General features: G+C 36.1%; 1 protein-coding gene across 1 annotated transcript in view; it reads left to right on the top strand.

The window, feature by feature from the left end:
* COX10 (cytochrome c oxidase assembly factor heme A:farnesyltransferase COX10) overlaps positions 1–16,554 on the top strand; it is a 122,518-nt gene that overhangs the window by 91,846 nt on the left and 14,118 nt on the right. The window contains exon 6 of the mRNA XM_070934539.1: positions 11,675–11,907. Coding sequence (XP_070790640.1) covers positions 11,675–11,907 — 233 coding nt within the window. The remainder of the gene's footprint in view (positions 1–11,674; positions 11,908–16,554) is intronic.

Here is a 16,554-nt window from a genome sequence, read left to right as displayed (position 1 = left end):
ACCTCTCTTTCCTTTAACCCCCAGTATCCACAAAAACTATTCCTGGGGGTTGGGAAACAATTTAATGGTAAGCAAGCTACAGTGGGAAGCAGAAAAGTCACTATGTGAGCAAAGGTATGTCCATGAAAGGTTGGCTATTACTCGGAATTTCTTAATTTTTATTCATGTGTTTTCTGAATAAAAATTCAAAACGGTTTATTGTTGTAGCCTTTACACTAAGAGTTTTTAATTTATAAAAAAGCCAATATAATATATATTACATTTATAATATATTGCTTCAGAAATCAGTTATTAAATGGTAAACCTTTTTGTATGGAAAACAGTGCTAATGCAATGTGTTTGATTCTATTAAAAAAACTGAATAGGGAATTTAATATCTTTTTTTTTCTGGACTTGATTTTATCTTTAAAAGGCTTCTTGCAGTACTAGACACTTTTTAAAAAATGATTTTATGTACAACTTTATAAGCTTACTTTTGATCCAAATCAGATAGATAGACAATGAATGGATAGATACACACACTTGAATTCATATACGTGTGTGTGTGTGTGTGTGTGTGTGTGTGTGTGTGTATATGTGTATCTATGAGTATATACCTCACTTGTTTCATGGAATAATTAAGGTGCTGAAATATTTCATATTTGTGGGTGGGTAAATATTGGGGACCCCATTCATGGTTTTGCTGTCATAGATCCTTGAGGCATATGATTTTGCAGTAGAGTAGGGGAGTTAAAAATTAGATTTCCATTTTCCTACTACTATTATGCCATTATTCCAGACTGCTTCTTTGTTGCAATTACTTTAAATCATCAGTGAGAGGTAAAATAATGACTGTCATGAACTCAAATAGCCCATAGTCTACAAAACAACTTTTTGGGGAACGTTGGTAATGAGAGTGGGAATTCTTATTTAACGCTGTCTTCTAGCTAATAGTTTCTGAGAATGAAAAATGAAACAAACACATTTGCTGTTCTAAACTACAAGAAAATCTAAAAATCTGATATGAAATTGAAAAGCTTTAGATTAGTTTTTTCATCTTGTTTACTTCATGAGGTTATACCTAATGCATGAAGAAAAACGAGACTGCAAGAAGATGATACTTTTATCTTGTATTGTTAGTTAGGTTAATGTTCTCTAACTTCACATATGAAAACAGTCTCTCTATTCCCTCAACCCAACTCACTTTATAGAGTTGTTATTATGGGGAAAAAGGAGGAGGAAGGAATATTAAGTATGCTTGCTGCCTCGAGTTATTTTTAAAAATAATAAAGGTGGGAACATAGATTATAGAACATAAACTAATCTAAAAGAATGCTAAATCCTGTAATTGGAATTTTATTAAAAACTGGTATATTAATAGAGCACAAATTGTTGTACACACTGCCCCTGATCATCTGAAATTTGGAGGTGTTCAGTACTGTATTAAAAGAAAAATATAATATAACAAAAATGAGTATAATTTGGCTCTTCAGTTTCCTCAGAACTTGAGAAATATATTTCTACAATAATTTCAATGTTCTGCTATGTCTATTTGTATTAACACTGTACAGAAGCATTCATATTATTTAGCTACCACACTATCCAAATGTAACTGAAAGTATATATTCAATTAACAATTCTTAAAGTGTCTTTGTTTTTACTCAAAAGCATTTGTGAAGATACAGTGCAAATAAGTCTTTTTGTAGAAGATTTTAGCCTTTATTATGCTTCTTCCATCTCAGCCAGATGATTTCAATATAAATCAAGAATACTTCAGTAGATCACTGATGAGATTGGGTTCCCTCATACAGTATCAGAGGTATTAGCAGTTCAACTATTCTTCTTTTCTAAGTCTTTGCACATCAAAGGCATTTCTGCTTTCCAAACAATTGAAGTTATTAAGGCCTTATCAGGAGATTAAATATTATGATGTTTGTCAAAATTCCTTCCCTAAGTGCTTTTAAGCATTAAGGCCTTTACTTTACTTTACTTAATGATTTTTTGTGGATTCCACATTACTCCTTAACAAAATAAAGGATCTTGTTAGCTATTCTATTATAATGAATGTAAATGGGAATGTATTGGCTGCATTGTATGTCACTTTATCTGTTGACCTGACTTCATTAATCACAAAGATTTTACAAGGTGAGGAAAACCATTGTTCCTTAATATAGGGGTGATGCTTCTGAGTTCATTGGTTTATCTTCCTCTCTACAGCTATCTGATTTAATCAAATAAATAGCAGTAATTCTATCACTTTTATTTTCCTCAGATTTCTCAGTTTACAGGTCATATTCCATACTTAGGATAATGGAAACAAAAATATACCTGAATACTGATAATACATGGCCGTTCACGAATAGTTTTTGTATTGAAATCTATGAAGTGTAAAGTAGACATATTTGTATAAAAATAGGGATGAGAGAATTTTATCTCCTATTCTTAGCCCCAATTAACTTTTAAAATTATTTTATATACTTTCATTATTGGATTTGTATCCTTTCTCTACAAAGGAAACACTCAGCACTTATAACAATTAGAGAAATATATTTTAAAAATATATGTTACTAATATATCATTAAAAAAATAAAGCAGATCATTCCCAGCCAACTAGAACTTGAGCCAGGAGCTTATTGGAACTGTCCAATACTCAACTGTAAGCAATAAATCCTGGAATTTCAGAGCTAATTTCTAATCTCTAATTTCTCTCCAAAACAGAATAGTTTCCGGAAAAAAATTCATGTTAATTTTGAAGATTTCCAGAAAGTTCTTTGTCCTGAAGTCAGTACCAAATATTTGCTAACAGGAGAGGCAACATTACAATAACCATAGTTATATTTAGTAACTTTGAATATTGTCTTCTCTGGTGTCTTTGTTTTCTGAGCTTGATAGTATATTTGCAGACATTTTATTACCCAACTAGGTAGCATCTTGCACTGCATCATCAGTGCGTGAAAGTGTGGTTTGCTCTCTGTTTACATACAGTAGCATTATACATTAACTCTTTTGTTGGTAATTGTTTTCTTCATAATAGATGAGAAATAAGACTAATAATAATGCATTCCAAATCGTGTACAATTTGCCCAGTGGTTCAGTATACAAAATACAATAAAAGTGTGGTGAAGATTTCAAATCTAAGGGAAGGTGTATACCAGTGACTAAATCACTGAACTAGAGTCCTTTGGCATTACTTCTTTTTTAATGACTCCTGGTCTAGAATCACTTGGTGGCTATAGAAATTAAATGAATAAATGAACAAACTGCGACTGGACTAGTCCCTGAAGTATTCTTGGCAATATTTCAGAAGTGGCTTGACTATGACTAGGGCTTAAAGGGAGTTACTGGCCCAAAGCCACCCAGCTGACTTTGTACCTAAAGGAGGACTAGAATTCACTGCCTCCTGGTTTCTAGCCTGATACCTTAGCCCAGTGATGGCAAACCAATGGCATGCGTGCCCGAGGTGCCGAGGAGCTAATTCACCTGCAACTGTGCATGCGCTCGCACCCCAGCTGGTGTTTGGGCCTTCGGTGCGCATGTGCGCAATTCAGGAGACTCAGCTGGTCTTTGGAAGTCTCCTGAGCATGTGCGCGTGTTTACACATGCACGAGAGTACTTGCCTGCAGCACGCATATGCATAGATGGCATTCGTGCACATGCTTTGTGTGCGTGAAAACCGTGCATATGCGCAGATGGTGCGGTTGCGCGCACATGGAGGAGCTGGGTGTTAGCGCAGATAGCAAAGCGCACAACACGCATACCTGTTCAGCACTCAGTGAGTAAAAGGTTCACCACCACTGCCTTAATCACTACACAGAGCTGGCTGGCTACCAACATCAAATCTCAGGGAAGTCATTTTCATCTGGCTTAGTCTTTCCTAACAACCTGGTTGAATTGAAAAACCTATTGTGATAAACCTATTTGGTATGTTCTAGAATGAGTTTTGATTTATATAGTTTGCCATTTTTGCTCAGTCTTTGAGATCTCTGAGTGAAATAAAAGTACCACAGCCTAGGACCGTGATGGCGAACCTATGGCACGCGTCCCAGAGGTGGCATGCAGAACCCTCTCTGTGAGCACACGTGCCATTGCCACTGTTCTGATTTCTGGTGTGCACATGCATGCCGGCCAGCTGGTCTTCGCAGGTGCCAGAGTGCCGGAAAATGGCCTGAAAAACAGCTAAAAAACCAGGCCATTTTCCAGGGTGTTTTTGGGGCGTTTTCAGGCTGTTTTGGGGGTGTTTTCAAAAAATGGCCTGAAAACAGCCCCCCAAAAAAGGCCTGAAAATGGCCCCCCAAAACGGCCAAAAAACAGGCATGTGCACACTGGCCAGCTGATCTTCAGGTTTCCAGTGTTCTGGTCCACGCACACACGCACATGCACCTGCATTCCGGTTTGGCACTCGGTGCCGAAAAGGTTCACCATCACTGGCCTAGGAGGTTAAGAGTAGTATACCTCTCTTATTTCATAGATTTAAACCTTTCAGGCAAGTTGGGTATTTTTGCATCCTTATGCCACTGTATATTGAACAATAAAAAATGTGTAGATTATGGCAAAAGCAAATTGGGAATTCATTGTTTGCTTTACTCAGTTTCTATTCTCTGATGTGAAATATTCAGCTAAGGTGCACAATGTTCTGTTTCAAACATGCATAAAGAACTTTTTGTATTATCTTTTATTTCCTGATGTTGTGGCCCCCCCGGCGGCCAGCAGAGCTGGCAGCAAAGTCAGACAGTGAGGAGGTTGGGGAGGAACTGGGGCCAGTCCTGGGGGCTGGGGAAAGTTTGGATGAGGGGTCTTCATCGGAGGCAGAGAGGGGGCCAAGACCATCTGATAGTTATGTGCAGCCTCTGGAGTCTGACATCAGCGAGGCAGAAGAACAGCGGGAGCCTGTTTCCATTGTGTGCATGCAGATACAGCTGCCAGACGACAAGAACAATTAAGAAAACAGGGTCATCTTGGGAATAAGGCTTGGAGATGATTGGCCCCTCCCATAAGACATAAAAGAAGAGCGAACAGGACATGAGCTTTTGCAGGAAGCAATTAGTTTATTTGGCCAACTCAAGATTTGCAAGTGACTCTGTGCCAAGTTTGGACTTGCCCTGCATCTGGAAATTAGCTCTCTGGCAGCGTTCCCCCGTGAGATAGGTGGGTGTTGATAACCTTCCTCTGAAAGACTGTTTATCAAGCCTTGCGGATTGTAAATGAAAGTAATTTACAGTCGTATAAATAAAAGAGGTTTTGTGGGACTGAGACTTTGATTCATGCTTTCTAAGGAAGCCTAGGTCAGAACACCTGACTTATCAATTCCCTTGTTGTGAAGACTGTTAAAAATCTACGTGTCCAGAAGACAAAGTCAGGATATTATATATTTATTTGCATGGGTAAGTAAAGATTTTCAAAAATCCTGGGAGAGGATTTTATAATCTTCTCATTCTTTTCCACCTTCACCTAAAACCTAAAGCATTTTTCATTCTTTAGGCATGAGTGGTGGAGAAGAACCCAAAGCCTCTGGATTGATCGAAGGAGACTTGAGTTCTCAATTAAAACTGTAATTTAGTTTTGCATTTCAATTTTAAAACCAAACAGTCTCCAGTCCTTTTCATGAGTCATGAACCTTTTTGCATGAGTGACTGGAGGAATCAGTGAATATGTATATTAGTATTCCCCCCCCCCACCACCACCCTTTTAGTAATGCCTATTTTGTTTGCTTAAACGAGTGCCCTTTTACTTCATTACACTTAGTTCAGGTTAATGTAATTTTGTGTCTTTGCAAAGAGCAGATCTGGTGTCAGTTTTCCTGCTCATTCATAAACATAAAAAAAAAAAAAACCAATCCCAGAGAAAATGTTATAGCAATGTTCCTCCTCTTAAAGGATGTCATTGTTACTTCCTGTGTGTGCCCCCCATCAAAGAAGAAGAGGTGGCTCTAGAAATAAATTAGCAATGCTCATGCTTAGAGTATGTTTTCCTGTTAATTGGAAGATATATCTCATTAGACATGAACAAAATTTCTGATTAAAATCACTAATTGAATGTTAAAACTTATGTGTTGAAACATTCTGGAGGTCACAAATGCCACCTTTAAATTGTATTAAAGGAGAAGCATAATGGACACTTTTTAATAATAATTTAAAGTTTAAGATGGGTATGTGAATGGCCGTATTTTACACAGATGCCAGATAAAGCTCCTGTAATTCTCATAATGTGTGAGTTAATTTGGGGAGGGGGGGTGTTCCTTTGTTTTCTTTCATTTTAAAGAAAAATAATCTTCCATGAAATAAGTATTAGTTCGGAGGGGCTGCATATTCCTTACATACTAGTTTCACTTTATCGTTACTGCTGTGGTATTTTTCGAACCTGAAAATGTTAGTAAATGTGGTTTGTATTATACTACATATAAATATAGCTGCCTGAAATGGTATGTGGATCAAGTTAGCGTGTGCTTTCAGCACTGAGGAAGTGCCAGGATTCGCATGTTTGTGGCGACTTCTTAATTTGTTACAAATGCTTTCTCCATTATCATTCGCTCAGAAGTTAGCCCAAGCCATTTGAGCCAGTCAGTAGCTTGTTCTGTGGGTGAACACAAGGTATCAGCATACCAAGTCAGAAACGTGAGGACCCCGAGATGTTAATTAAAGATAGGCTTCATACAATTGACCATTGCAGTTCTCACAATTGCTGTGGTTGCTCAGCTAATGTCTGGTTTGTTCTGTTGTTACAAAGCAGAGCCAGACAGCCTTTTAGTGCGCCAAGTGTGGTATTCAGGTTTCCACATTTTGGCAGGCCAAGACTGCACTCAGAAAATGGACAGGGCTGGAAAAAAGAGGCCAGGAATAAATGAGAAAACCTGGCAGGGATATAGCAAAGAAAGAAAGGGGGAGGGGCATAATTTAATACTTACAAAATAAAATACAAGAACAGCATCGTTTCTTATAGTAGTTAGCCAGGCACTTTTTTACCCAAATAAAATAAAACCTGAGTCAGGGCAGAGACTTTTGATTTGATGTTGCCTGCTTTTGTAGTCATTTATAATTGTTTTAGGCCATTGAGTAGCTTTTATTAGCCTCAAGAGTTGGTGATTCTATTTAAATAAATAAAATAATTAGACTACAAACATGTAAGTTTGGGCTTTAATTATTGTAGATGCTGTTAAGTCAAGACATTGTGTATTGTGGAAAGAAAGGTTTGAAAAATCCTATTCTGTTCTTCCCTTCTCTGTTTTTTGTTTTTTGTTGTTGCTTCCGTGTTTGTTTTTGATGTCTTGCATATTGACTTTTTCAAAAGAACTTGAATCCATCTGGAAATAGTGTAACATTGTGAGACAAGAAACAAAAGATCAAAGGGGTTGTGTCTTCCAAGTCTGTGTTTATGATCTTAAAGAGCTGCTGTCTTTAGAATAAACAGGATTAATGTTCATAATTTAATTTCTGGAGTATTTTCATTGTTAACCACTGTATAATCAAAAACCATGTCTCTGCTATGCCTTGGTACCTTTTTTGAAATAGTGTTTAGAAGAATGTAGGATATGACATGCTGTGCTTTGAGTAACAAGGAATTCCATGAAGGTTCGTTGATGTTCATTGAAACATTATGAAAGTAAATTAGAATAACCTGTTCTATAAAATAATTATCCACCTCTGTTTTCAGCAAGCCCTAGTTGTTTGCCATTTGGCACTGTGGGAATAAGTGGAGATGGTTCAGAGGAATGTCGGAAAAAGCTGTGTATGTTTGATCAAGATTTACATATTTTGTTGATGCAAACTAACTTTTCCTTACCTTAAATACAGAATATATCCCTTTCATCCTTCATCAAAGATTTGTCATAATTCTTGATTACTATTTTGTTACAATTGGTAATTTAGAAACAGAATACACCAGCTGGATTATCAGCTTCCAGGCTATGTCTGCAAACAGAAAAATCTGCTTGAGACTTGTCAACTGAACAGATGTTACACTCAGGGAAATGGAACATATTGTACCCTGCGGGGTCTGTCACTGTCACACAAATACTCTTAAGAGTGACTGCATTGAATTTGCCAGAGTAAACTTGCTCTTTTTTTCTCTCTCTATTGTAGACTTTGAACCTGAGCTGAATTTTTTCCTTCTAGAATGAAGTGTTGGATAGTCGATGTTTTGGGGGAGAAAATATTCCACATCGCACTATACAAAATGCAAACATTTATTGCATGTAGAAAATGCTTCACGTTTTATATACTGCCAATATAAATAGCTTCTATTATTAAGCTCCACTTGGTATTTCTGTAATCAAGCACATTGATATATAGTAGCTTTTATGGAAGGGTAAATTTTAACCAGCACCATCACAGACTACTACCTGTATTCATATAAGAATGTTTCAGTCATCATGTAATCCCGTGACAGTGTTTTTTTCCACACAGAATAATCAGCCCTTCACTGACATGAATTTGTAAGATGTAGAAAATTATTTATTTTGACCAATGATCGAAAGCTGTTTAGCCCTATAAAGCAGATGATTTCTGTAACCTCATGGAACCAGAAAATCAGTTATTTTTGGCCAGTTATACTCCCCTGCTATAAACATGCTAATGGAGAGTATATCTATAAAATTATAGATAAATAAAACATCCTATTTTTGAACATTTTTATGTATCCAAAAGACAAAATTCTAATCCTAGATAACATTGCCTTTTGGATTTATTGTGCGTCAGGTGGCATAATACTGTATTTTTACTCTGAGAGAAGCAATTTCAAACAAAATAGCAACAGTATGTATATTATACAGTATCGTGGATGCCCTACATATGAAACCTTCAACATTATTCAGGGTAGATACTGTGTTTTGCATTCTTGTTTGGGTTTTGGTTTAGACATAAATAGATTATAGCAGATTAATTACATTATAAGGTACTTCAAGAAAGCTACTGCTGAGCTACTGCTCAGTTGAATGAAATTTGTATATTTTAACCTGCAAATTGCTTGTATTTTTCAAAAACTATTAGGGAAGCATGATTCTAAGACCATACTGAGTTTCCATTTATGGAGACAAGTCAATTGCCATGTCTTGTTAGTTAATTATCATTAAAAACTAAAGATGAAAATAATCTGTGAACCAGAATTCAGCTTCTTTTTCTTTTTGTTTATTTATTAAATTATATGCTATCCACCTCGCTGTCCAAGACAAAATCTTGATGCTTTCATTTCAGAAGAGATGTCAAAGCAAAATCTTTTACATGCACATTCATAGAAGCTCTTAGTTTCATTGGTACTTCTTGCAATTTTTATAACACCAAATATATATTAAGCTATATATCTGGTGTCATCTGGTATATTAAGCTTCAAATCATTAAAGCAGCCACATCATTTTATCAAGTGACTATGTATGCAAAAGTAACTTGAGACAACCAGGAGTAGCTTATGACACCATATAAGTCTGGAAAAAGATGTGATTTCTTTAATTGTTTAAAGTTAAGTGCGTCATGAATTTTTCTGTTCAATGTGAAGGACCTCTTTTGAGTAATCCTAATCTTTGGTGTTTTCTTTATCTTTTCTAGTCAATTTCCTCCATGGGATTACCGTACTTCTCTTTAAACCAAATGCTGTCATCATTAAGCTCTTAGCTTTTATTTAAAATCAAAATATATAGACAAAACAAATAGTTAATGTGTAATCTTTCAAATCTGTTAGTTTTCAAACCCATCATTCAGGGCATGGAATGATGGGGATGTTCCAAGAACCTGGAACATCCTCATTTGTCCTCCCTGATTCTTATGGAGTACGTTAAACTAGGGGAATTTGTCCTAAATTGCCATTGTTTTTGATGTTTTAATATGGATTTGACTCTCAACTTTTTATCTCAACTCCAATTGTACTACAACTAAACAATAAAATGCCAAGGGGGAAAACTTGAATTTTCTTAAAGTTCTCCCAGCAATCAAAACTTGACCACTACAATATTCCCTTGTCTTTGATTTTGACAATCATCCAAACTCCCAACTCAACGTTTGGAAACAGAAGTATCTGCTTAAAGGTGAAGTGCACCTGGTAACAATTAAATGGCAAAAAAAAAAAAAAAAAAGGTCTAGTGCCTGAGGATCTGGTAACTTTCTTGTGAAGCTACAAAAACAGCTTTCTTCTTTTAAAAAAACTATTCCTGGAATGATCTGTATTACTATTATTACTACTACATTGGTGTTTTCAGAATCTAGACGCATAACAATATTCATATATTGAAAAGTATTTGGGCAAACCTCAAAAGTGAGTTGGCTGTGGCGAACTGACTGCGGCGAATTGTCATAGACCCCTTCATGACTGGTAATGAACCTTAAGACCAGTTCCAGCCACAGAATGACTCATAGTCATTCACCTCTAGGACAGTCCACCAGTCACTGCAATGATCACAGCAGCCTTCCTCCCTAAACTTAATGTACAGGATCTTCATGGGAGGTAGATTTCCAACAGGGCTGTGACCCTATTTACTGCTTTCTGTTTCCACTGTAAGAAGAAACTTTGTTTAATTCCTGCTTTTGTCCAATAAAAAAATCTGTAACATTTAAAGCAATGAACCAAACTTCAGGCTGTTTCTTCTTTCTTGTTAAGGGTCCTTCCTTCTCTTCAGCCCATTCAGCAAAAAATATGATCTTTAACATTTGCTAATGGCTTGAATTGGGGTCAGTTCAGACATCCCGTTGAGGCAGAATTAATCAATCAATAGGCTTGCCTCCGTTTGCAAGTGATGGGTTCATGCAATAAAGCTTGTCATATAACAATATTCTGTCATAGTTTACACTGTTGTGTCAAATTAGGTCCCTGTGTTAGTGTTTCACATGTTTTCATTGAAAGCTGTGTATAGTTTTCTTGGCTCCAAAGCTTGTGAAAAAAATGTAATAAACATTGCAATCCGCTAAATTAAATTACCAAAATCCACAGTTGGGCTTGTAAAATGGGTCAAATTATGTTTCAGTTTATCAAATTGTTGCCCTGGTCCATTTAATTAAAAGTTAAATTAAAGGCAGACATCTCTTCCTTCTTAGCATTCTAACAAGATTGATGCAGAGCCGGTCCTGGGGTTATTTTGCGATTCTAAATAAACACTATAAGTGGTCTGTATGAAAGTATAAAAATCCACACCAAATGTTTAGATATGTTATTAAAAATAATTTCTTCTGTGCTTTTGAGAGTTGACATAGTTATGGCTGGAACATTAATAAAATCCATAGTTTAGGTTTATAGAGTTTTGATAAATTATTTTTTTTCCAGGGCAATACATTTTGAGTACAGATTTCTGTAAAGCAGTGCATGGTTAATTAAAATTTAGTGCAGGAAATATATCTATAACTATGTACAAGCAGCATCAGAATTTCTGGATGGATGCTTAATGCATAATATATTTAATGTAAATCACACATATTTCCATCTACTTATTTAATCTGCCTACAGAAATTCACCGTATTTCCCATACTTCCATTGTGCTGTGTAAAAAACAAGTCAGCAAAATATAGTAATGGTGCAATGCATTTTGCTTTTCTTTTTCACCTGCCTGTCAGTTTTTCAGCTTACTTAGTATATCACCAAAGAGATACCCTTCTATAGATGCTGATTGTCATCATTGGACTTAAAAATATGAAAAGTTTAGGACAAGAGAAAATGCTAATAGATGTTGATCTTAGATCCTTTACTGATACCTTCCAAATTCTTGTTTCTTGTTTTTAAACAGTCCTCTGCTTGCTGTCTCCTTCGGAATCTGCTGTGCAGTTCCAGCAATAACCTTGCTGATCCTTGGAGTAAATCCTCTTATTGGTGCCTTAGGAGCCTTCAACATTTTCCTGTATTCCTGCTGCTATACGCCTCTCAAAAGAGTTAGCATTGTGAATACATGGGTAGGAGCTGTGGTTGGTGCCGTTCCGCCAGTCGTGGGTTGGCTAGCAGCAACGGGTAGTCTGGATGCAGGTGAGTATAAAGTGAAAATCCATAACATCATAGAGAAGAATGGGAATTTTAAAAATTTCTTTTTGCTTTGGGACTAGCAAAAAGCAAGTGCAGTATATTATGGAAATACTGTAAGTGCTTTGTTTCTCATAAGTCTCTTTTACAAATAAAACATTCCCTTTTTAATCGACACTTGCTAGGGTAGCCTTTACATTTTCCAGAATCTGCATCCTCCATATTGAATTCCATAGCACTCCTTGCTACATACTGATATATCAGTAAAAATCAAGATTATCTTTGTTTTAGATACTCCCAAAGATAGGTAGAAGTTCTTGGGCAACATATGCAGAGGCCTGAGACTAGCATCCTAATCTCAGGGTGGAAAAGAGTTTTTAGTAAGCATGAGATAACTCCAAGAGTAAAGAGTAAAACGCTTAAAAATTACTTTAATAATAAGCTGTTATATCCTGGGAATGGCTCCAGGCATGGAGACGATGGACTTTGTAATAGTGGGTAATGCAATAAAGTCATGGAAAAAGGGGTAACATGCATATAAATCACATGATTAGCTTGACTTTTGGTTCAAAGCTGATGGAGATCATGGTTTATTTTAAAAAGCTTAGAGGTAGTACAGTGCTAGAAAAGAATAGTATAGATGATTTGAAAAGATGTACAGTATTTATGTGGTCATGTAAGATTCATCTGTCACTGCTAGGTACTATAAGAAGTTGACAGGTATGGCCTGCAAGATTGCTGTCTTTAAATGTTATTTGTTGAACAAAAAATCCTCTTGGCAAGATAGGACTGAGAGGTTTCGCCTTATGGATTTGACGAAGATACCAAGAAGAGAAGAGAAGAGAAGTAGATGCTGCCAGATATTTTGAGCTATTTGTACAACATCTATAGTTCACTTGAACCAAAATGGAAGCAGACTGCTATTCATGAGTAGGGAGATGAGATGGCAGTTTTTCAATTGATCTCTAGGAGAAACCAGGAACTGGGGTGTCATGTGATTTAGAAACAATCCTTACCAGAAGGTTAGAGTGATTCCCTTGTACCAGAAGTTACATTTAGCTTGTGATTTTCAATAATACTGTGTTTGGATATGTCAAAAGACAAGCAAGCTGTTAATGTGCATATCTGTTCTGTGAAATTACCTGTGCCTGATCTCTTCCTGCTTAGCCTTTGCCACCAGCATTTTCACATACCTTGAAATCTTGCTGCCTATTCATTGCTAAGATATGAGCAATCTTTTAATGGCCAGGGGCTGTTCTTAACTTTTTTTTTTTTTGAGGCAGTGATGGAGTGATGGTACAAAGTGCATGGGGCAATTTCTTTCTCTTGAATTTTAGAAAAAGTTGAGTTTGTTTAAATATGTATGTGTATACACACACACACACACACACACACACACACACACACACACACACACACACATATATATATATATATATATATATATATATATATATATATATCTTTAGCCAATTTTAGACTTTACAATTGTTTTCCTGATTTTAAAAACTGAGGCCAAAGTTGGCTTCAAGAGTAACCCACCTTTGCCTTTGATATCATGTGAAAACAGTGCCTTTTATTGATTTTTCTTGTCCTGTTCCAAGCCAGTCTCACAATGCATGTGCACCAAGGAGTTTACTTGAAAGACAATTTCAAGCCAAGGCAAACAGGGAGACTGTTTTAAGTATACCCACAGAGCAACAAAATCCCAGTCCCTAGAGGCCTTACTTGCAAAAAAAGGGGGTTCAAAATAGCCAGAATTCAGATGGTGAAAGCAAAATTATAGTCAGATCATCATCCAGAAGTCCAGGAGTCCAAACGTAGGTTGACAGTTGGTCTGAGGCAGCAAGGGGGCAGCTTCCACAGGCAACAGGTTCAAGAAACATACACACAACATTACAGTAACCAAAATGATTGTTTTCAACAGAGGGTTGCTGGTGACAATAGCTATTCAGTAGTATCTGCTTCTGATGTAGACAACAAAAGCAGGACAACCCTGACAGGCGAGAAACCAGGCCTTCACATTCCTTGACCTTCTGAACAATATGCTTTAGGACTGGAGGGAAGTCTTGGATCTAGCCCTTCCTGTTTCCCTGACTGCTAGGCTCTTCCAGAGAATCACATTTGTCCAATACCCTCCAACAATTCCAGGTGTTCCATCTGGTGCACCAAATAGCATGGATTAGAATCTACAGATGACTGGCATTTCATACCACTGAATCTGCCATATAGAAGTCTTTGGAGAGCATCCATGAAGCAAAGAATGGTTCTCACCTTGGTTTTGCACAGGCAATTGCTTTGGCATGCTGAGCTTTGCAAATTCAGCTGTTTGCTCACTTTAAGCATTATTTCAAGACATCTTCCATTAAATAGAAATGTATCCAATTCATGCCAGGTCTGTCTCACATCATTCTTTTATTGTTGTTGTTGGACTTGCGGGCAGTAGCTTTCACTCTGGAAGTTGTATTGAATTGCCACTTGCTGACATTTGGTATGCCCTGGGTCTGTTCTGTGCAATTTAGTTAAAAGTTTTGATTGCATAGATTGCACATTCTGTCATTGTCAGTTTGGCATTTATATTTTCATTGTAAACGTTGGAACTCCTGTCAAACATACAGGTTTTAAATGTAAGCAGTATTTCATTATTTTATGTAATTTCTAGGATGGGCAGTACAAAAATCATTGTAAATAAATACAAAATTACTAATGAATGAAGGGCAGGTCTCAAAATATGTACTCTTAGTTCAGGGCTTCATTTCATAAGAATTTGTTCAAAAGTTACTCCAGAAGAGAGACGGGGAAAAGGAGATTTTTTTTTAAAAAAATATATATTTTTGAAAGACAGATTGTGAATACCTTTGTTAGTGTGGGCAAGGAGACAGACGTCCATGCCAGATTTCTGGAATCCATTAGTACTTCATCATTAATTAGCATATATAACTTTAAGTAAAAAGGCAGAAATACATTTGTGCACAGTTAAAAATAGAGAAAGTGAAGTTCTCTGCTGAAAAAGTAATTCAACAAGGAAGAGAGAATTAGGCAGAAAGAAATCCAAGATTTTATTGGCACTTGCTGTATTTTATTTTTTATGGGAAGGAGAATTTGTTTATTCGCTTTGTTAAATCTAGCCATTTAGAGTGAATCATCAATTCGTTTTTCCTTTGGGCAAGAGTTTATTACTAATATATCCTTCTTCTTGATTCATGGCATACCATCTCCTATTTAGTGGTTCTGCAATTCCATGGCAAGAATTGTGCTGTAAACCAGAGAATCTAAAAGCCAATTTCAATTTTGCAAAGAAAAATGATTAAAAATGCAATTAATCTAGGTAGAGAGGATTAGTCAAAGGTATTTATATATTCACAGGCCTCTCCTGAAAGTGAAGTTTTTTTCATATTAAAGATAAATTGTGATAGTTGAAATATAACACAAGTATTAGTATTTATGAAGAACTTTTATTTTTTTAAAAAATGTTCCTTTTATTCTTTCACAAAAAGAAAAAAAATGCAAAGAACAAATTATGCATCAAAATAAAAGAAATCTCCATTTCTCAATTGGTCTTGTTTATCTAATAATTTGCATTTCTAGTATTATTTAATTTGCTTGTTTACATGTGAAAAAAAGTCTAGTGTAGTTTAGGAATTTAGATGCATTGAAATCTATTATGCCTCAAATTCAAATCGTTATTGTGGTTAATAGACTATCATTAATTTATATGTATAATTTGTTAGTTGATGAAAAAACTAATTTTAAGTTTTGGGTTGCTTTCTGAGTTGCACTGTCATTATTACAATTATTATTGTAATATCAGTTATAAGTATCTCAGTGATCTCTGCCTTAATTATGTAATTTTTTGCAGTCACTTCTCCCATGTATCAAAATCTTGTCTTTATTTAGTCCCAAACAGCAAGTAGAGATTTAAAATAATAAACTTAATAAGAGAAACCAGAAAAAGAAAGACAGATTGGAACAGAATAATCCTAATTACAGCAACTATTACCATCTTAACAGTCAAGATTTTTCTATTTTGCCACATTTCCATATGAAAGCAGTAGATCCTGCTAGCTTTGCAAGATGGTGTCTAGTTCCCACTTCCAGAGTGGACTCCAGAGACCATAGAGTGTGGCATCTCCATGCTGAGAGAATGTATCCAATGTGAAACAATCCTGTTTGCAAGAGGGATGTTTGCCAGAGAAGGCTTCATCAGATAAGAGAATTTACTCTGGTACAGTTGTGATGGTGGCATGACTGATAACAACAGCCTGGCAACTCTTAGACATTAGAGACCCACAGTGGCCTAGACCCATTGGTATTACTGGGTCCAAGAATGTTTATCTCAAGGGACTATTTAGTTTATCTCAGACGCCCCACTTCTGCCTTCTATTTTTCCTGAAAGACATCTTGCCCTAATTTTCATTCATTTTCAGAAAATTTAAATAATTCCTGCGGCTGTGGAATTTATAGACTGCCTGTGTGTACTAATGTTAATCACACTGAGGCTGATTTTCAAATTGCCTTGACTTTGTAATTCAAATTGGGTCGTAGGGTAGACATTAATTATGTCAGCCCACATCTATTTACAACTGGGGATTTTAAACTGGGCACTTCTTATCAGTAAGTGACAGGTGGCAGATGGATAGGTTTAACAACAAA

Source organism: Pituophis catenifer, unplaced genomic scaffold, assembly GCF_029215685.1.
Source record: "Pituophis catenifer annectens isolate HBS135680 unplaced genomic scaffold, rPitCat1.0.hap2 SCAF_2, whole genome shotgun sequence".
NCBI lineage: Eukaryota > Metazoa > Chordata > Lepidosauria > Squamata > Colubridae > Pituophis > Pituophis catenifer.
The sequence above is the reverse complement of the archived record's forward strand: the minus strand, read 5'-3'. Positions and strand labels throughout refer to the sequence as shown.